This window comes from Ostrea edulis, chromosome 6 (assembly GCF_947568905.1).
Source record: "Ostrea edulis chromosome 6, xbOstEdul1.1, whole genome shotgun sequence".
In the NCBI taxonomy this organism is placed as follows: domain Eukaryota; kingdom Metazoa; phylum Mollusca; class Bivalvia; order Ostreida; family Ostreidae; genus Ostrea; species Ostrea edulis.
The window spans coordinates 66651886-66673458 of NC_079169.1; the positions used below are offsets into that span (position 1 = coordinate 66651886).

At 35.0% G+C, this 21573-nt stretch overlaps 3 protein-coding genes across 18 annotated transcripts in view; all 3 read left to right on the plus strand.

The window, feature by feature from the left end:
• LOC125648490 (microtubule-associated protein 2-like) overlaps nt 1-21573 on the plus strand; it is a 60886-nt gene that overhangs the window by 29153 nt on the left and 10160 nt on the right. For 2 of the 16 annotated variants that reach the window (XM_056140490.1, XM_056140488.1), the window contains exons 5-13: nt 8190-8373; nt 8968-9074; nt 10095-10193; nt 10488-10502; nt 10598-10687; nt 11339-11428; nt 12000-12089; nt 13525-13614; nt 14860-14949. In XM_056140490.1, coding sequence (XP_055996465.1) covers nt 8190-8373; nt 8968-9074; nt 10095-10193; nt 10488-10502; nt 10598-10687; nt 11339-11428; nt 12000-12089; nt 13525-13614; nt 14860-14949 — 855 coding nt within the window. The remainder of the gene's footprint in view (nt 1-8189; nt 8374-8967; nt 9075-10094; nt 10194-10487; nt 10503-10597; nt 10688-11338; nt 11429-11999; nt 12090-13524; nt 13615-14859; nt 14950-21573) is intronic. The other 14 variants (XM_056140495.1, XM_056140491.1, XM_056140497.1 and 11 more) reach the window with 9 other exon arrangements.
• LOC130046902 (uncharacterized) lies at nt 3012-5319 on the plus strand. Its single transcript, XM_056140514.1, has 3 exons — nt 3012-3646; nt 4203-4380; nt 4950-5319. Exons 1-3 carry the CDS (start codon nt 3623-3625, stop codon nt 5183-5185), a joined length of 438 nt encoding a protein of 145 aa, XP_055996489.1. The 5' UTR covers nt 3012-3622; the 3' UTR covers nt 5186-5319.
• Nucleotides 14988-20008, plus strand: LOC125648491 (uncharacterized). Its single transcript, XM_048875619.2, has one exon. It carries the CDS (start codon nt 18321-18323, stop codon nt 19551-19553), a length of 1233 nt encoding a protein of 410 aa, XP_048731576.1. The 5' UTR covers nt 14988-18320; the 3' UTR covers nt 19554-20008.

Here is a 21573-nt window from a genome sequence, read left to right on the forward strand (position 1 = left end):
GTTATGTATGAAAAAGTGTCAACAGTGTTTATTAGGGTGTGTAATGTAAATTTCAGAAGGTTCATTTCATCAGTAGACCTGTTGATTTGTTTACCAGGTGAAATTGTTTGACAGAATGTAATGAGGATTTTCTCAAGTATCTTGCTGGATTAGATGTTTGTTTTTACTTTCCATCAGTAACTAGGGTTGTATATATATCAGAGATACCCAACTTTAAATGAAGTGACCAAGCACTAACTTTGGAACTGTGTTTGAAATTGGGAATATCGGGGAAATATGAGCAACAAGGTAAAATGTGACTTGAATTACAAAGTAAATTTTTTTTGATAGTGTTTTTGATATGCAGTACATCTGCTTGTTTTAGCATGTTAATTTCTATGCAATCAGATCTTATTGCTGCACTGTTTGGTATAATCATGAAGACATGAATATGTTTATTTCACCAATTAAGGGATCATGCTGGAATCCAGGTTAGAATAGGTCCTCAGTACTCCTTGCTTGTCATAAGAGGCGACTAAATGGGGTGGTCCTTCAGAGGAGACTGCGAAAAACAAGACCCCTTGTCACAGCAGGTGTAACACGATAAAGATCCCTCCCTGCTCAAAGACCGTAATCGCCGAGCATAGGCCTAAATTTTGCAGCCCTTCACCGGCAATGGTGACGTCTTCGATTCTCAGTAGGACATAAAACAATATACAACCAGTTAAGGCCCGTTGGGGGACATGTACAGTTTTAAAACAATAAACTAGTAATTACAGTTATCACAATAAAGATGAATGATAATCATTCACCTGGACTCCTACTGTCAGAGTAGGACTACCACTGTCAGAGTATCACTACCACTGTCAGAGTATCACTCCTACTGTTACAGTAGGACTCCTACTGTCAGAGTAGGACTCCTACTGTCAGAGTAGGACTCCTACTGTCAGTATGACTACTACTGTCAGAGTATGACTACTGCTGTCAGAGTATGATGCCTACTGTTAGAGTAGGACTCCTACTGTCAGAGTAGGACTACTACTGTCAGAGTATGATTGTAATTAAGGAACTAATTGAAGATTCTAGCCCAACCTTGAATTAGTACTCTTGCTTTGTTGCCAAAGTTTCTAAAAAATTTATCCTGATAAAGTGAGTACACAAACAGCATTGCGGCTTTGGCAAAAAGTAACGTGATGAATTCTTATAATGAGTAATATTTTGTGTGCAGAAAATAAAAACTCGTAACCTCCAGAACTTGACAAGCATTAGTACCATGAATGGATGGTCATTGATTTTTCAATGTGTTGTAATCGATCTATAGTATATCTACTACTAAGTATTTTATAATATCTCGTCTGTTGTGTATTTTTAGCTGAGTTGCGTAGCAAATCTCGGCTTTTAAATTGGCGAAGGATGGGCGTCCAGTCGGGCGGGCAGGTGGGTGGGCGGCATCCACAATTAGCTTGTCCGGTCTCTAACTTTCATACTTTTTGGTGCATCTTTGTGAGATATACATAACATGATCACATCCAAAAGAGGAATGTTCCTAATTATTTTGAGGTCCAAAGGTCAAGGTCACTTTGTCACTAAATGCCATAGATTTGAGCTTGTCCGGTCTCTAACTTTCATACTACTAGGGCATCTTTGTGAAACTTACATAACATGATCACATCCAAAAGAGGAAGGTTCCTATTCATTTTGAAGTCAAAAGGTCAAGGTCACTTTGTCACTAAATGCCATAGATTTGAGCTTGTCTGGTCTCTAACTTTCATACTACTAGGGGCATCTTTTTGAAACTTACATAACATGATCACATCCAAAAGAGGAAGGTTCCTATTCATTTTGAAGTCAAAAGGTCAAGGTCACTTTGTCACTAAATGCCATAGATTTGAGCTTGTCTGGTCTCTAACTTTCATACTACTAGGGGCATCTTTTTGAAACTTACATAACATGATCACATCCAAAAGAGGAAGGTTCCTATTCATTTTGAAGTCAAAAGGTCAAGGTCACTTTGTCACTAAATGCCATAGATTTGAGCTTGTCCGGGCTCTAACTTTTATACTACTTGGTGCGTCTATGTCAGACTTCCATATTTTGATCACATCCAAAAGCGGAAGGTTCCTATTTATTTTGAGGTCAAAAGGTCAAAGGTCAAGGCCTCTTTTTCACTATATACTATAGATTTGTGCATGCCTCTAACTTTTATACATGTACTTGCTGGTGCATGTTTATCAGACTTCAAATCCTGATGACACTAAATACCTATTGTGGCCATTCAAATCTTCATACTTATAAACTATATTAAATAGATGCATGTTTTTACTGCGTGAATGCAAGCGTGCATAATTTTTCAAACTGCAACTCGGCTATACACATCTTTGATACGTTTTAGCGATTTTATATTATAGTATCTCAACTGTCAGGTATTTCATATTATAGTATCTCGACTGTCGGGTATTTCATATTATCGTATCTCAACAGTCGGATATTTTATATTATCATATCTCGACTGTTGCGTATTTTTATATTTTCGTTTATCTAGTGTAAATTGTGTATAGCCTGTTAGTCAGTTATATGTTTATTGCAGAATTCAAAGATTTTGTTGACTTGGTGAAATTAAAGTTTGCCTATAACATGCACAGTATACATAAAACATAGGAGGGATATTATACAATGAAATTATGATATTATGAAATTTATTTACAGAGGATTTCATTTTAATTACAGGGTTTTTATAACACACATTTTGAAATTGAGTTTTTTTGTTTGTTTTTTTTTCAAGTGAAATGTATATTTTACTGTTGCCAAATCAACTGCTAGCAGATTTTTTCCCTTTAAGAATAAATTATGGTTGTGCCCGCGTTTAGCCCTAAGGAATGAATACAACATGCATGTAAAGCACATGGACCTCCCCCAAAAAATTTCCCTCTAATATACATGCATTTCATGTGTTATGTATATATGATTTATATATGGAAGGGGCGAGATCAAAAGATAGCTGTCGGATAAAAATCTAAATTCAGATAGTTAGGCCAAAAATAAAAATATGTTTGTTTCCCCTCGCCCCGACCGGGTCAAAAAAAAGGGCCCGGGTCAAAAGTTTTTTTGCCAAAAAATTGCGATGTTTTTTTTTTTATTTCCGTAAAAAAATCGTGTCCGCTCCGTGTCGGTTCTAGACGTTACTTCTGCTTTTTTCGGAAGTTACCGGGATTTATCGATACTTGAAAAATGGGTGACAGAATAGCGTTGTCGTCTACTGTAAAGATAAAATACAAACACACATCTAAAGTTGTGCCCATAATAGTCAACAGACTCTACAGTTTCTCCAAACACTGTACATGGAATGAGGTTTTGAATGATTTGACAGCGGACGGCGACCATAACATAGACAAGTTGGACGAAGTAACTGTCACCGTGTCGGACAAACTTGCCAACGGTGTAACTTTTGAGCCAGATTTTGAAGAACAGATACAAGTGGTTCACAACTTTGATAGAAAATTGAAATATGTACAATTTGACGTGATAAGAGACTTAGAACCAAATAACAATGTACCAAAAGGTCAAAATCCTCCTACATGTCCTACAGCTTTCGATGTTTTGATGAGAAAGTCCAGCACACTGACAAAGCTCCCTCAAAAGATTGATGAAGCCTCTCCCAGATTTACAGGTAATTTATATGCATTATTATATTTCTATCAAGTAGGTTTGAGATGGTGTATGGCTCATGTCTTAAAGTTATAAATGAGTCTGTCCCACACCATTTCATTTCTTTCTTCAATGTTCCCAAACTTTTGGTCTGGGGAAATTTATGGTAGGGGGTGTAAAAACGGTAAATTCCTAGGGGAAGTGCTGCCCAAATTTTTTTCAACATTGGACAAACATAAACAACAATAGGAAAATGGGCAGTCAGACTTGGTACTGGCACTGATGCATGTATCTTATGAAAACAGACCAAAACTGCTAGGCTATATGAAATGAAAGACAATATTATAATTTTCACACAGTGGTAACAAATATGTCTGACAGTTGTGCTAAATTAGATCCTAATATCTTTCATGACTTGCATTAATATTTCAATATTTTTGCTTAATTTTTCCTCCAATATTCTAACATTTACACCTTTCCCTGGATTTAAGGTTTTGTTTAACATTACAATCTAGGTTGTCTTGTTCTACATTCAATGAATATATTTTAATTAGCATTTGATATCTAATCTTTTTCAGGGTTGTGAAAACAGAATGCTTGTTGCCCAGAATGTGAGATCTACAATAAAATGCACTGAATGTGACAAACCTAGATGCATTTATTCTAAGCTGAAGTTGAACCCTCGAGATTTAAGAGCCTTGAAGCACACAACAGATAAATATGACTACACTTGCGGGGCAATTTTAGCACCAGAAGGTTTGTATATTTATTGACAATATTGTGATTAAATGACACTAAATAAGACTGGCATTTCTGACAGAACCAAAGCACAAGTATGTTCATTTGTTTATCATCATGATGATTAATATCATAAACAATGGATACATGAACTAAGATGAATATTCACTGTTCAAATCTTTTTAATCAAATGACAAAATGTCAGAAGAACAGAAATTGGATTTGTGTGTTTGTCCACATTCAATCTGTATCCTTGCATTGTTCAAAAATTTAAATGCTTTTTGTAGGCCTTATATACATGTGCAGGATAAAACATGTTTGCATCTACCATGCATATTCCCCTTTTTCACTCTCCAAAAGGACATTCAGTATTAAATGCACAATCTGTGGAAATTATGTTTTTGGCAGCCTTTATATTTACAGTCATTGAATGATAACATCTTTATAATATTTGTATCATTGAAGTAATGGAAGTAGGGATGAATCTTTGAATTTAACCTTGGGTAATCTGAAAAAGAAAATAAAGAGCACAAAAACATTAAAATCAATTTTTTTTCTCTGACAAGTGTTTTTTTGGTCACTTTCAGGGGATGTTCTACATGGAAAAGTTTTCACAAGACTCCAGCTTGCATGTACCAGTCACATTGAATTTGCATACTACAGCTCGGATGTTGGCCGCAAAGACATGTGTGCATATTGTGTTGCAACAGAGATCCAAAAGGACAAGGACTTGTGCAAAAACTTTAAAGTTGTGCTGCCAGTTTGTGACTTGTGTCGTTCAAAAAAATTGGAAGTCCCAAAGAGAAATCCAATTAAGAAATAGTTAATTCTAGTCTGACAATCAGTTAATTCTAGTCTGATATTCATCCTCTCTAAGTCATTCTTTTTAACATGTTGTTTATGATTTTTGTTTCTACTTGTTTCTAGTCAAGAATAAATGTTTTTTGTTTATTTTCATTTATTTCTTTAAATAATGTTTTTTAAAGAAATGTCGGAGTAAAGAAAACAGAAATTACACATCCAGAGCATTCATATTAGCATACAGATTCAACGCCAGCAAGCCATTCCAGGATTTTAATACATAAAACATTGAAGCTCAACCAATCCTCAACATAGTAGTATAAATGTTCTCTTCTCCAGATGTTAAGCATTGAAGACAATCAGTGCCCTGTTTGACAGATCTGCTTTTTTTCCGACAATACATATAAAATTATATGAATTTAAAAAAAAAAAAAATATCACCTGCCTGCCTGGTCAGTTTCAAAAACTAGACCCGGGGGAGGGGAAACAAACATTCTTTTAATTGTGGCCTTAGGGGGAGGGGAGGGTAAAAACTCCTGTCATTCGACATTGATTACACTTTAGTGGGAAAAGAAAAAAGACAAGTGACTGTTAAAAACCACACAATAATATTACATTTCAATGAACATTTAATGGTTTTGATGTACACTTTCATTTGTGAATAAACAGTAGTAAAGGTATACAGAGTGTTATCTATACTCGTATGTTTTTACTTGTTAATTGATTAGTTTCAACATTCATCATATTTAGTTTTAAGGGGTTGGGGGGGGGGGGGGGGGGGGTGGTCTTAGTGAAAACTATTTAGTTTTTTGTCAGACATTGAACTTTTGATCTCACCCCTAAATATCTTCTTGTTCGAAATCTTCACTTCATATTTCCTTATCAAAAAAACTATCATGCAAAGACCGTATAGGGGAGGTTTTTTTAAAAAGGTTTTATGAAGTTGCATTGAAATTGACATTTGTTGTGATGTATCATATGTGAGATGCACCACAAAACCATGTTTGTTGAGTGTCACATCGTAAATGAGAAATTAAAAGAAATGCAAAACATCACATTATTTTTATTTTTTTCATTATGTTGATTGTATGCAATATTAAGCTGTGTTCTTTAATTTTATTGCCCATTTAGAATTTTTAACGCAGAATCATTAGAATAATGCAAATAGATGAAACTGTTTTTAAGAAATTAGATAAATAAATAAATGTTTATTTGGTATATACATACATACAAACAAACATACATAAATACCAAGGATAACCCATGAAAGCTTATTTCCAATGGGGTCCTTTGATGCACGGATGTTTGTGCTATGGGGTAATTTATGTGGGAAGAAACCGGAGTACCCGGAGGAAACCCACATGTCCAAGCGGGCGACCGCCATACCCTATCACATACAACCACTGCTGATCACGGGGATCGAACTCTGGTCGCAGCGGTGAGAAGCGAGAGCGCTACCCGGACAATTAAACTAGATCTATGCTTAGCATGGTTAAACAGCCCAGCACAAAATAGCAAATTTTTATATATTGAAAGGTTACTATATAAGCATTCAGGTTCCATACGTAACCATTACATACTATAATACAGTCACTTGTTATGTAGCATACCCTAGTTCATATGTACATGTACTGAAATTGCACAACGGTACACAGGTGTAAGTCTGCTGTTGTGTTTGCTATAAATGGCTTTTGACGTGGATCCTTTAGACAGCATTTGACATTAAAATGACATCAAAGGCCTGATTTTATGACCTCTCTGATGACTGTTAAAATCATTGACTTGTGTATTTACCTGTTTGACACAGTCATTTACAGCTTGAGACTTTTAGAATTTCTTTGAGTGACTTTAAAGGTGTTTTGTGATCGCAGTCCAGTGTTGACAGGCGGAAGTACAAGTCACTAAGTGATAAAGAAATGAGCCATCGAATCCACTCGTAGGTTGCTCTTCCCAAAAATTAGGTTTATGATGTTATGCTATGAATGAAATATTGCTGAACTTAATTTGAAACTTCAGACTTTTCAATTTTATGGTGTTTTGAAGAAAAGGAATTGATAGGAATGTAATATCTTCTCAGTGGTCCTTACTAGTAACCAGGATTTACCTTATAAGTCAAGATTTGTTAGGTTTTCATTTAAGGATGTATGCTACACCAGAGAAATTTGATGTAGATGAAAAGTGTATGTACAACAATATTTTGAAGTTGAAATTTTTCAAATTTACTTAATTTTGTCAAAAAATACAGTTTTAGTAGAAGCTGGTAATCTGAATTTTTTTTTAAAAATCCCTGCTGGACTTGAACCTGCAACCTACAGTTTAGTAGTTGGTATGCTAACCTACTGAGCTACTCGGCTAGGTATTTTAATTGAAAAGAAAAAGTCAAATATTGCTGATATTGATTTTTTTCCTCAATGTTTTTAAAGGAAGTCAGCCATTATGACGATGTAGATTACCTCCTTAATAACGTGTGGAAAACAATTACCTGTATTTCATTTAGATCTACTAATTGAAATATTTGTTGTTACATCATGTAAATGTATCAGAATTTATCATTTTCAACCATTGTAAGACTTTTCAGGTAAAGTGTTATTTCTCATATTTTCAAAATGAACCAAAAATTATTGACCCCTGTCCTTCAGTAGCTTGGTTGGTGAGTTGGAATATGACAGACTGGAGCTGTGAAACTGTGATAACTTCCTACTTCAAGTACTTGACAATAGATATGAAAGTTGAGGGTCATTACTGACATTAGGGTGGGACTTTTAAGAGTGAGATTCCATTTCATGGTAAACAATCTTTCAACGCTAAATGGCCCAGGTCTAGATTTGATACTTCACTTAAAATTTGACAACATCTTGCTAGGAGTGAAAGAATCTGGAAGAGAGATAAAACTGCAAACAAATGAAACAAAATGAAGATAGTCGGGAGATTGTTAAATACTGATTGATCCACGCTGTCGTTACTGGAGTTCCTGTGGTCACATTTTATCTTGTCATGTCTATTCATGCACTAATTTCCTGTTTCAGACTCCATCTGCCTCCTCCAAAAAAAAGTATGGCATAGATTCGAAGAACTCCACTTACAAACCTGGAGGGGGGCATGTCAAGATTTTCGATCAGAAGGTTCAGGTCAAGGCGACACCAAGGATCGACATTGGTGCCAAGACTCCCACCGGATCTAGTTCAAGTCCCTCTCCCAGAAAGGAATCTCGTAAGGCTTGAATTAAGTACATGTAGTTACCTCACTCAGAATGGAATCTCATAAAGGTTAAATCAAGTGGTACCTCGCTCAGAAAGGAACTCGTAAAGGTTCAATTAAGTGGTACCTCTCTCAGAAAGGAATCTTGTAAAGGTTAAATTAAGTGGTACCTCTCTCAGAAAGGAATCTCGTAAGGGTTAAATCAAGTACATCTAGAAAGGAATCTGATAAGGGTTAAATTAAGTAGTAACTTACTCAAAGGATTTTGCTGGATTTTTCATCAAATCTTGGGGATTCTATTAGTTATACCCATAGGTGTTAATTAGTGCATACTTGCATAGTTGAAAAATAGCGTCCATTACAGCTTGTAAACCTTGATAAGTATTTTTGTTACACATTTATATTCACCAATTTGACAAGCACCAAAACATTCATCATTGTGAACTAGTCATAATGTTAATACAGAGTGTATGATATGTAAACTTACATATACACATCACTTTTACCATCAGCAATTCAAAAACAAAAGTAGTTTAATAGGAATAAAAGTTGGTTTTCTGGTATTGACATGTAGGTTCATATTTTAGAACATGATTACATTTCCAGCTCGACCCAAACCTACCACTCCTAAAGGACCAACTCCTAATGTAAAGAATGCGACTTCTCGGATCGGCTCCCTCCAGAATGCCACCCATTCCCCTAAAGGGGGACAGGTAGGATTCACCTCTGTGACCTGATTTCAAACCCCCACTTCAGAGGACCAGACTTTTCTGTTGGCCATTATTTCCTTTTTGTAGAAACAAGTTTCAGTAGGAGTGACTTTCACTTCAGAGACTGCTACTCATCTTTGTTGTATTTTTACATGCAGTGCCAGCACACATCAACCAATATTAACAAATTAATCGGCCACTTTAACAAATTAATGAACAATGCATGTGTGTGTGTACATATCTGTCCCTCCGTCAACACCTAGAAACAGTATTGATGGCTAGGCTCAATAGACTTTGTACACATGTTCTCAATAATTAGAGGAAGAGGACTGGTGGTTTTCAAGCCAAGGTCAAACTTGCATGATTCCAATGATTAGAGGAAGAAGCCTCTTGTATTTCAAGGTCAAAGTTTAAGGTCAGACTGACATTGGTATTTTGTAGACACAAAACAAAATAGATTGATTGATGTTTTACGCTGTTTTAGCAATATTTCAGCCATTTTACGGTGGTTAACTAATTAAAATATGTTTGGTTATGAGTGTTTGAGTTTCCCCTGACAGCCCCCAGTGAGCCTACTCTTTTTCGAACATCAGGGAAACCATCTTTTGGGTGGCAAGGGGGTTGTGAACAGTATTAACAAAAGTAGAATAATCAAACTTTATACTCATATTCACCTATTATACACAAGTTATTTTGAAGTGTGTTTGTTATCCATCAGCACCTTGCAATTGCGACTTTTAGTATTTGCAAGAGAGATAACTCTTCTTTGTCTAAAATTATTAGCATACATGTACCTTTGAGCCAGCAAATCGCCATATTCTAGACCCACGAAAAAAAATAAAAACGCTGTACGGCACTATATTCCAATTCTTTCATTGTTTACTGCTGCATGACTAAATTTACTGGAGTATTTTGCAGAGTTAGCCTCGCTCTTGTTTCAGTTTGGTGGCACTGACATGATAATTGTGGATGTTGCTTTATTGAATAGAATTACTTTAGACCATTCCCTGATTCGTCTTGCAGGTTAAAATTGCCAGTAAAAAGACTGACTATTCCACGGTAACAAGTAGAATAGGCTCCACAGCTAACATGGACCACAAGCCTGGAGGAGGGGACAAAAAGGTAACCACCAACCAAGTACTAATGCACTCGCACAAAACTCTTCACTTCTTCATCCTAGCATGCCTATAATTGTAATCTAATAGTGGAAATTATTTCTTTTTGCCACAAAAAAAATCTTTTTTAAACTCCATGGGAGTTGGACTACCAGTAGATGTCAGATGGAGAGGTGAAAATTTTTATAATTAATTGATTGATTTTTCTAATGATTTAAAGTGAGCATGCATATGTGCAGCCGTCTGATTATAAAACTCCAATGTATGCAGGTCTTTGTTAATTTTATCAATGACTTTTCAGACCGGTGGTAGAAAGGTAGAGTATTTCTATTTCAGAGAAGCATGAATCCTGGTGCCTTTGTTCGGCTTCATTAATTTGCACACGGCTTGCTTTTTGTTTCTTTTCTCTAGATATTATCACAGAAATTGGATTGGAAGACGAATTCCAAAATTGGCTCCATGGAAAATGCCAAACATTCGCCTGGCGGCGGTAATGTTAAAGTATGCAATTGCTTTCCATTTTTATACACGTTTCTTCCCAATGAAACATTTTTTGGCCGATTTGTTTATTTAAGGAATTCTTTATTTTTCATTTTGTTTCTTAATTAAGACATAAATTTTTTCTCAATCCTTCATTTGAGAGGTGTCAGCAGACATTTCATATATTTCTGGGATGTAATGGCAGTGTTGTGAAGTCAATATCTTTGACAAATAAAATTGTATCCACTCAAAGATTAGGCCTGCTTTGTGTGAATGATGTATCAAAGGATGCCAATTTAAAGCCTTTCCTCTCTATGGAATATAAAGCCAGAAGCAAATGAGACACCATCCCTTTGAGTTCTTATTGGCTAAGAATAAAATGTTTGTCTAGCTTTGACTGTAAAGTGGCAGTATGAACTGGATAAAAGAATCTTTTTGTTTTAATGTTTTAATAACACATGCTGCTTTCTGCCTGCATGTTACTAAATCAATACACAACTGAGGAAATTCTAGCTGGTATAAGGAGGAGGGATTTTAGTTGATGTTTTTTTTTCCTTTTTGCATTCATAGAAAATTATTGAAACAGTAGAATTTTGAAGGCTTCTCATTTGTTTGGGTTTTTTTTTCAAATGAGTCATTCATCATTTTTCTGCGTCATTTTTTTCTATCTAGATTATGAATGAGAAAGTTGAGTGGAACACCGCTTCGAAAATTGGATCCCTAGACAAAGCTAATCATGTTCCAGGGGGCGGTAATGTGAAAGTATGGCATTCCGTCATTTTCGTTCACACATTTCTCCCGTTTATTTCATATGTATGCTAGTGTAATCAGTAATTAACGATGTATTACTCAGGGTTTTGTTGATCTTTTTTGTTTTCTAAAATCTACATGGTTGTGAATAATTAGAGAGCATATTAACAAACATGTAATAAATGTAGTTAGATTCTCGATGACTTAGTAATTCAGACATCAACAGCTAACTTGATAGCCATTATAAACAAACCAGAAACAAATGAATGCAGAGGATATACCATTTAATACAATTAAGAACACTTAAGGTGTCTATGACAAATTTATCGTAAAACTATGCATGTACTGTGGAACAAAGTTTTTTCGAAGGCTTTATTTATTTATTTTTTACTAACAAACCTATATAAGTAACATTTTTATTGTGGTTTTGACTGAGAATGTATGTTCAATGATGCCAAAAAATTGTTTTACTGAAAGCATGCAAAACTGACCCCTTATTGTGAGAGCATTGTGTCAACAGTAATTATTTTGTATTTTCATTGCATTTTTCTTTAATTTCATTTTTCTCATGCTTCTGCCTTAGATAATCAATGAACATGTTGCATGGAATGCAGAGTCCAAATTGGGATCACTCGATAATGTGGACCATAAACCTGGGGGTGGTAACGTTCATGTACGAAATGTGTGTCCGCCTGCTCTCACACAAACATGTCTGTCTGTCTGTCTGTGCAGATCATCACCATCTTCAGTCCTTATTACTGTGTTTCTGTTATGTGTGCTAATTAATGTCCAGTAGATGCGAGTTGTGTATGCCCTACCAACAATGAAGTGATTATTTCAGGACAATTCTTGTAGGATTATCAAATCATATCATGTAAACACACAAAAGGATAAGAAGTAAGTTTGAAATATCTGCATGATATACTGTAAACTAAGTTCAGTTCATGATGACTTTTAAACCTGTAAATGATGGGTGTGTCATGTAAATTCTTCTACAATGCTAGCTTCTCTCCCAGTCATGACAATAAAGACAGGTTAAATTGTTTTAATCTTTACAGTAACACCAATTGAAAATTGCGGTAGATCAATAGAGTTAATAAAGGGAAAATATTGAATGTAAATGTATATTTATGAATCACAATCTTATTAATTGCTATTATCTTTATTAATTAAAATGAAACCTTTCACTTTGTTCCATTATTTTGTCTGTGGAAGCATTACTTTTTAAAATTCGTCAATAATTTTCATGACTTTGGTATCATTCCCTGTGAATACGTAGTTTGGATCAATGAAACATGGAAAGGAATGATTGTAAAACTTGCAGAAGTATCCCACAAGGAATCAGGTATTAGATTAGAATACGATAAAGAGATGTTTTCCTGTTGAGGTAAATCATTGAAACCAAAACTAAATGCCAAAATTCACAGCTGCCAAGATTGAGCTTGAAATCAGTTCAAAAAAATATAAAAATATAAAAATTGTTAATTTTCAAGTTCAAGAAATTTAAAGACATACTTCAAAGATGATTTTCAAGGACAATGTTCAGGACGATGTTCAGGAGAAAAGCCCTGTTCTTCACGTGAATTGTTGGTGGGGTATACTAAATTTGAGTATGTATGTTGGTCCATGTGGTTTGTGATACTGGTTAGAGGTGGTTTGTTTATCTGATTGTTTTAAAAGTGAATATTTTTTCAGTGTATTCATCACGTTGATATTTCTGTTGTTATTTCATTTATTTGATTTTTTTTTTTACATTTACCGTATTTGTTTATTTTACATTCTGCATCTCAGTAAAGCTTGAAATAAAAATCATTATAAGAAAAACATCCTTTATCATAGAATACAACCATAAAACCATTAATTATTGTACACATTGTAGAACTTTAAAAAGTTTATATATCGGGAAAAAAGAGCAACACATTTTTTACAGATAACTGGCTTTTCAGATTTATTTGGAGGTATCCGATAATTGCACGATATTAACGAGTCATTTGAGAATTTCAGATGACCCTGGCACCATTATGAACATGACAATACCTCTAAAAAAAAACCAGCCAAGATATGATTTCCTTTGAATGAATATTTTCAAAATTTTGTAACTTTCATAGATTGAGAGCCACAAATTAGAATTCAAGGCCCAGTCTAAAGTTGGATCCACCGATTATATGGCACATAAGCCAGGCGGAGGCAATAAAAAGGTATGTTGTCTTCAGTGACATTCACAGTAAAACACACTTACAGCGAAATGATGGAGATAAACAATTTTGATTCGTTATAAATGCAGTTGATTATATCCATTCAATTCATGATATGTCAACTACAGGGAATGAAAATCACTTCACTGTAAGCACAAATTCATTATAAGTGTGTTTGCTGTAACCAAGTTTTACTGTATGGTTTATTAATTATTCTGATGGCATAATTTCCTCACCAATGGGAGGGGGGAGTGTAAAAATAAGAAGAAAAGGGGTCATAGTTTGAGTACAAATGTGACTGTCAAAGAACTGCGACCTTTCCACCCACAGAAGTCAGTAGATAGTGTCTAAGAGTGTAACATTGATTTGTGATACATTCTAAATCTGAACATTTTTCACCCATTACTGAATCCAGTTTCAATAGATCTGTAGCCCTATTTTCCAGTCCTTGGTTTTTTCACAATTCATTTGACGGATATTGAAGAAAAGGTAATGATAGCTTTAATGTTATTTCTGAGATTTGGTTTTCCGAGATACTGCTGCAATGGGTTGTTACATTTTAAGGATGTATGCGACATTTCTGACATTTTCTCTAAAATCATATTTTCATCTCTTAAATATGAAAAATTCTTGTATGATTTCCGATATAGATTGAAATTTTACATTGTAGTAATATTCCTATATTGACCTGAGTAGCTACCTAACTAGTAATGCAAGCTAGGTTATGGGTTCAGTACTTGATTGTTACAAAAAAATTCTCTCCTTCTTTGCTACAGTAATGTCAATTTAAGAACTGACTTGCAACAACCCATCTTCCCGAGTCAAGGGTTTTTGATCTGCTCCGAAGATGAGCGGATCAGAAAACCTTGACCAAGAACTATCAAGATGGCTACATCTTTAACACAGACATGGTAATATACCCCACGGTTTTTCGTATAAACGAGATAGAATGCAAGTGAATTGTACATCAAATGTCATGAAAAATTATTTATTATAGAGAAACATTGCGTATGTCCTTAATTCATAACATAGATTAAACAAAGAAATCACAGAGTGATTTTTAGATCAATGCCGTCTTTTTGTATCGATCATCAAACACAGAAATCACTTTCTCTGTTATATCTGTCCATCGCTGTGGATAGTCGCACAATAGAGCACCTACAGGCACTTGTTCCGTGGAACATTCAGGTATTTTAAAGAGTCTGCTCAAAACCATTAGCAAAGATTACTTTATATTCTTTTTTACAGATTGAGACACAAAAACTAGACTTTAAAGAGAAGGCTAAACCTAAAGTGGAATCAAAGACAAACCACAAGCCTACAGGGGGTGACAAAAAGGTAGGTCATATTCAGGTCAAGGACGAATAATCGTGTCAAGGTCATGTGCTGGCACGTTCTGCATACTGCTTCTAAATATTGAGCTGCACCTTTAAGAATGTCATATGCTGGTAGCTAACTCAGAAGGTTGTACCATTATACTTTTGCTTTGGTGAACTTGTAATGGCTTTCTCTGAAATAATATTTGACATATCAATAATTTCAATATCATGTTTAGGCATTATCTAACCTATGTACAGTAAATTTCTGTATATTGAATACATTTGTTGAGACTCTTTGTTACCAACAGTTGCTTTGATTATGGTTGAATACATTTGGTGAGACTTTATTTCCTATCCATTTTACCAACAGGTGCTTGTATTGAATGGTTGAATATATTGATTGAGACTCTCTCTCTTTCCTATCCATTTTACCAACGGGTGCTTGAATTTAATGGTTGAATATATTTGTTGAGACTATCCGTTTTACCAACAGGTGCTTGAACTGAATGGTTGAGAATGAGAATTATCTCTCTTTGGTCAAGGTTAGGTCAGACATGTTCTGTGGTATATTCCATGACATACATATTTATTGACCTAGACACCTGTAATCAGTTAAGCATGTCCCTTAAACAAAGGAATACGAGAAATTCAATATCATATTGAATTGTTCATGTTTATTATTATAGATAAATGATAATTGTGATTGGCAACTGTTTGCACGCACACACACGAACAGTTCACAAAGTAGATGGCATATAAATAAATAAAAAAAATATATAGTGATTTTAGAAATTTTTGCACATTCTTAAAGATTATTGTAAAGTTTGCTGTACATAAGTTCTCTACACCTTAATGAAATGTCAATTCATGCCCTTTTCTGTATCACTGGGACAGTGAAAGAGTTCAAAGAAAACTGGTCATGAATAGAAAATAGCTGTCAGATACTAGTAAAAGGATTATAAAGATTACATTCAATCTACAAATTTCAGTGTTTTTAAAATATTATCAGACAAAAAGAATAAATTTCCTGACTGCTGAAATACAAGAATATGACGGTCATTCCAGTGAGTGACTGTCAAACGAGGGAAAAAAATCTGAGTAAATTGAATTTTGTAGGGATATATGGAATGCATTTGATCTTTTTTCTCATCTGGATTAACAGGCATATGGCCGTCAGCTACATTTCTTTCCTTGGTCTCTCATCAGGATTTTTTTGTTCTAAGTTCTAAAACAGCAGGGGAAGGTTTAAATCAATGATTAAACTTAGGTCACAGACCATACTGAACAGGAGTACTGCTCTAGATACCATAATGTGTATTTAAAGGACACTGGCCTTGTTTAATTCAAAGACGTAGATAAACACAATGTGCAGTGTTTTCGCTTGTGATAAAGCTTTGGGGGTCCCTATTCAATTTAGTGAAACTATTGATGATATGTCAGTACTAGCTTATCCCGAAATCCCCTCCAGACCTGTGCTGGGATTTTGGGATTAGCTGACAACTTCAGGGGTGTCCTCTTCTGTCAATAATTCTGAATTAATGCATATGTTTTAATAAAATTGAAAGTGGATAATATATTGGGTCTAATTTCTACCTTTGTATAATTTTTTGGAGAAATTGTCATGTGCATGCTGCTTATATAGAAATGCTATGTGTCATTTATGTTCGTAAATAAAATATTTAAACCATTCTTTCACTGAAATTTAATATTGACAACTTTTTAGTAGTTGGTGTTCCAAGTCATTAATTTATCCCGATGTTAAACGGGAATACACTGTATATCAGTGACACAAGTTTAACAATGAGAAAGACGTTCTTTTTCACCGGGCAGAAGAATTTACGTAAAGAGTTCTGTATGTAACCCTGATAAAAAGGTGGATGTCAAACAGCAGTATTGTTTTCACTTTTCAGTGCCGATGATTACATTGTTAACTCTATTTATGTAAGATCTCGGGTTGCCAGCATTGTGGGTTTATAATCTTTTCATTACTCATTGAAAACAAATACACATATTGATATCTGATAGTGGAAATGGCTCCGGAGAAATGATAAGTGGAATTATTTCCACTTTCGGTGATAATAGTGAGAAAATATTGAACTGAGATTTGGTCATACCTACATGGAATTAAACATTATCTGAATATTAAAATCCTGGTGATGTCGAATGACCTTGTAAAATTTTGGGTTCTACAACAAAAGAATGCACGCTGGAATCTACAGTTTGGATACAGACTACATAGGAAGTGATTTGATATTTTATAACCAATTAATGTTTGTCGGAACGAGATATATGACTGTGGAGATTTTTTGCTGATTTGTGATGACACGTAGATTTCCGATTTTAGCCTTGAATACACATCAATCTTTTGAACAGAGCCTTTAAATGACATCAGCATAGAGACCCCCTGGAGGCAACAGGCATTTGATTTCAAGGCTCCGAAATCTATCTTTTCTTGGAGACGATCTTGGATCTTGCAGGCTGCCTAAGTAAAGTGCATCATGATTTAGACTGTCATTGTCTTCTGGGAATGGCTATTGTTCCATCTGCAACTAGACTCTGATTTATTTGTGCAGTCAGAGTCAAAAGAGCTTTAAAAACATTATCACCTTTCACATAAATTCGTGGTGAAAGCACAACTAAAAGCTGGCATTAAATGGGATTAGAACTATATACAAGAATTAATGTATTTAGCTATATATAAAACAGTTCAACTAACTAGGTTGTGATCATAACAGCTTAATTTGGTCACTGGAGCAAATTTGGGTATTTTGTTATTGCTAATAACATTTTTAAAAGTGTTGATATTATTCATACATAGAATTTGTATAAAATTGAATTGGTGTAAATTTTTGGTAATGGTTTTAACATTATCAAAAGGTAAATGCGTGAAGAGGTAAATTTTTAAATAGTAACATTTGTACAGAATGTTATTTAAATTTGTTAATTTTTTTTATAGATTCACTTGAAGGCATAACAATCTCCAATGGTTTAGATATTCTGAAAGTGTTTTAATAATTGGTAACGCAGTATTATTCCTTCTATTTGAAGTAACCATAGGCCGAAGAACATCTTACTGGAAAAGTCAGCAGAATTGTATACTGTAAGCCAAAAATCAATAAGTGAAATTTAAAATGTGTCTGAAGCCCTGCGTTTGTAGCGACTGGGATGTTTTATTGCTTTTTGATAAGGATACAAGTCCGTCATAAGTGTGAGCTAAGGACTCTTCCTTCAAACAGTTAAAGACCAGGTGATGTTTTGATTTATTTCTTCTGGATACGTATTTATAGATGTAGAATAAATTCATTTTGATATGACATTTTATGTGGGACAGATTTTTTTTTAATGAATTCTAAGAGCACAGACCGTCTGTTCAAAACTAAATTTTGAAAAATGGCCACTACACCTCCTTCGACAAATGATCGTCGAACAAAACATCCTTATCCAAGCCTTCCGAGTGCCCATAAACACAATGTTATAGGGGACGAAATTGAAGATGAAGAAGCACCGATTAAAACAGTAGTATATGTGCCAAATCGTGTAAATGCCAGGGGACAGTTTCCTGTTGTCTCCGTGCACAAGAAGAAGGATGGCCGCTATGTAGTTGTTGAACAGAGGCCAGTGCATACATACTTCTCCGGTGAAAAATTCAATGACTTGCAAAGCCTTCAGGAGAAAGAGGACAAAGTGAATCGAGAAAATAAGTACAAATATGTCAAACCTCCATGGAAATGGTCTTCAAAGGGGAAATTCATGGAGAGGTCTTTTGATCGCAATTACTACTATCCATATCTCCCTCCCATTAACAGTCATGTAGACAATGTTGCACCAAAGGTAGGGTCTCTGGACAATGCGCAACATACGCCGAGACCATCGAACAAAAAAGTGCCACATTTTCACGTTCACTGGGAAGCTGAGGCTAAAGTTGGATCGCTAGATAACGTTGATTATAAGAAGGGGCGATCACGAAGTCACCCAGCCTCAGAAGTCGGAAATAGATCCGACATCAGTGAATTTGAGACACACAGTCTGAAACTGCCGCCAATTAAATATGGAGGAAGTGGAGATGTAGGTGCATTTGGGAATGCCCATTTTACTCCTGGATCCACACAGACGTCGCCAAGATCCACGAAAATTACAGCCAAGTCGAAGATTGGCTCACTGGACAATATCCACTATATGCCAGGAGGTGGGGATGTGGAGATTCCACATTTTCCACATGACCTTAAAGCAGAGTCAAGAATTGGATCTTTAGAGAAATATTTCCACAAACCAGGCGGAGGAGAGGTGCAGATCATTGATCTAAAACCGAGGTGGAAATCCAAAGCGAAAGTCGGATCACTAGAAAACCTCACCCATTCACCTCAAAAATCCAGCTTCAAAGTGCCACATTTCAGTGAAAACTTTCAACAGAAAGCAAAACCCAAAATTGGCTCCCTGAAAAACATTGAGCACACTTCAAAGTCGAAGCATGCACAGATATTCAATTCAAAACCGACCTGGAAGAAGGAATCCAAGATCAGCGCTTTGTGGAAAACCAAACACAGATATGCTGATCCATATGATCCGGAATATGATGAAGACGCTGAGATAGAAGCCAGGATTAGAGAACTGATGAAACGGTGATAAGAAAGACATTATTTTATTTAAGTGCCTGAGTAGGCTGTGATGGGAGCCCATATCTTGCCTATATTTGGTATATATAGCAACGTTTACCCATAAATTTAAACAAGTGGTCCATACATGGTGAATTGAATGAAATTTTACATTTAAGTTTTCATGAAATTTGAAAGAACTTTTTTTATGTTAATAGAAATGTATTTATGAAAGATACATGTATGAATTTTTCAAGCTATTTTCTAGCTTCTTTTGTTTCATGATATGAATGATCGATTAAAAATTTGTGAGTGTGATCACCATGTCTTACAAACAATTGAAATTGATTAGTCACACAATTCAGAAGTTGTATTATCCAGTCTTTGTTCGAGTGTGACAAAATGGTACAATAGTTTGTGCCAGTAGTTTCATTTCTGTTCTTTATTTATGGTAGATAATTGTTTGAATAAAGTTGATAAAATTGATTTAGTGTGTTCTCATTTGAACGATAGCCATCTTCATGGCTCTCCGAGTGGCTAGCTAAATTTTAACCTAGGATCCATTCAGATCTCGAATTAATGGTCCCTAACAGATAGTTCATTCTTTGATTAAAGTATTTCACTATGTAAGTGTCATTCCCCTCCGTGGTACAAATTAGAGATCAATACAGGGTGTTTGAACCTATTTTAACTTTCTTAATGTTTGTTAGGGTCCTACAGTCTGTCCGTCCATCTATAATAGCTTCTCCAGACTGTATAAAGAAATAATAAATCTCCACAATTTTAAAATTTCTCTCCCTGTCATTGTCGACGTCCGTCGTGCATTAACAATTGGACATTTTTAACTTCTTGATAACTACTATTCCAATTCTTTTCAAATTTGGTATGAAGCATCTTTGGGACAAGGGGGACATAAATTGAAAATTTCAGGACTCCTGCACCCCTGGGCCTTAGGGGCGGGGCAAAAACTGCCCAAAATTGATCAGTTTTCAAAAATCTTTTACTCTAGAACTGCACATGTTTAAGAAAAACTAAATGCATAGTGATGTAGAGCATGAAGGCCTCTACCAAAATTGTAAATTTCATGATCCCAGAGGTAGGGGTTCTGACCCCCAGGGCAGTATATAGTGTTTATGTGTAAAACACTTAAATAAAACCTTTTAGAAAGAGCAGGTAGTCTTTTACGAAAATTGTAAATTCCATGATCCTAGGGGTAAGGGTTCGGTTTCAGAGTGGTTTCAAAACTATAATAATGATTTGAAGGACTTATTTTAGTTTGCTGATACTGTATAAAATCTAAATGCATACTTAGGAATAGCAGAAAAGAATGTACAAAAAATGGCAAATTTCACAACCCAAGGTTTTGACTCTAGGATGGGTCCAAATTAGTCAAATCTTTTTAAATGTTAATACATCTATTATATTATGTAAAGCTTTTCATCATTGAATGCACTTTTGAGGGCATTGAAATTTTAAGAACACATCTTGTTTTATACTGTTGCTGAACATTAGAATTTAGCTTAAATATTCAGAACAGGAATTTTTTTTTAAGATTTCATAGCCCTTGGGAGTAGTGATACTTTTTGCTAGTACTCAGGTGACTGATAAGGCCTGTGGGCCTCTTGTTTACATTATTTAAGGAGGTTTTTTATGCCCCCACCATATAGTTTTACCCTTGTTTGTCCTTCTGTCGCAACACGCAATTTTCCAGATATTTTTTCTAATTGCCTTGAGATATTGAATTGTTTTTTTATATGCAGGTGTATATTGATGAGTTACAGATTGAATTTGGGTTTTATTCCGGTTCGTACATTTTTGATGGAGTTGTGCCCATTTGTCTTAGAAAAATTACTGTTATGACCAGTTTTTCCAACCTTTTTTCCTAAACACTTTGAGATATTGATTGATCTTTTGTATGCAGGTGTATATTGATGAGTTTCAGATTGAGTTTGAGTTTTGTTCTGGTTTGTTGATTTTTTTATGGAGTTGTGCCCCTTTGTCTTAGAAAAATTACTGTGGTGACCAGTTTTTCAGACTTTTTTCCCTAAACA

Excerpts from the sequence above, each read along its gene's own strand:
- LOC130046902 (XM_056140514.1), top strand. The coding sequence starts at position 3,623 with ATGAAGCCTCTCCCAGATTTACAG. Across the intron at positions 3,647-4,202 it reads AGCCTCTCCCAGATTTACAG|GGTTGTGAAAACAGAATGCT; the intron begins GTAATTTATATG and ends AATCTTTTTCAG. Across the intron at positions 4,381-4,949 it reads GGCAATTTTAGCACCAGAAG|GGGATGTTCTACATGGAAAA; the intron begins GTTTGTATATTT and ends GGTCACTTTCAG.
- LOC125648491 (XM_048875619.2), top strand. The coding sequence starts at position 18,321 with ATGGCCACTACACCTCCTTCGACAAATGATCGTCGAACAAAACATCCT.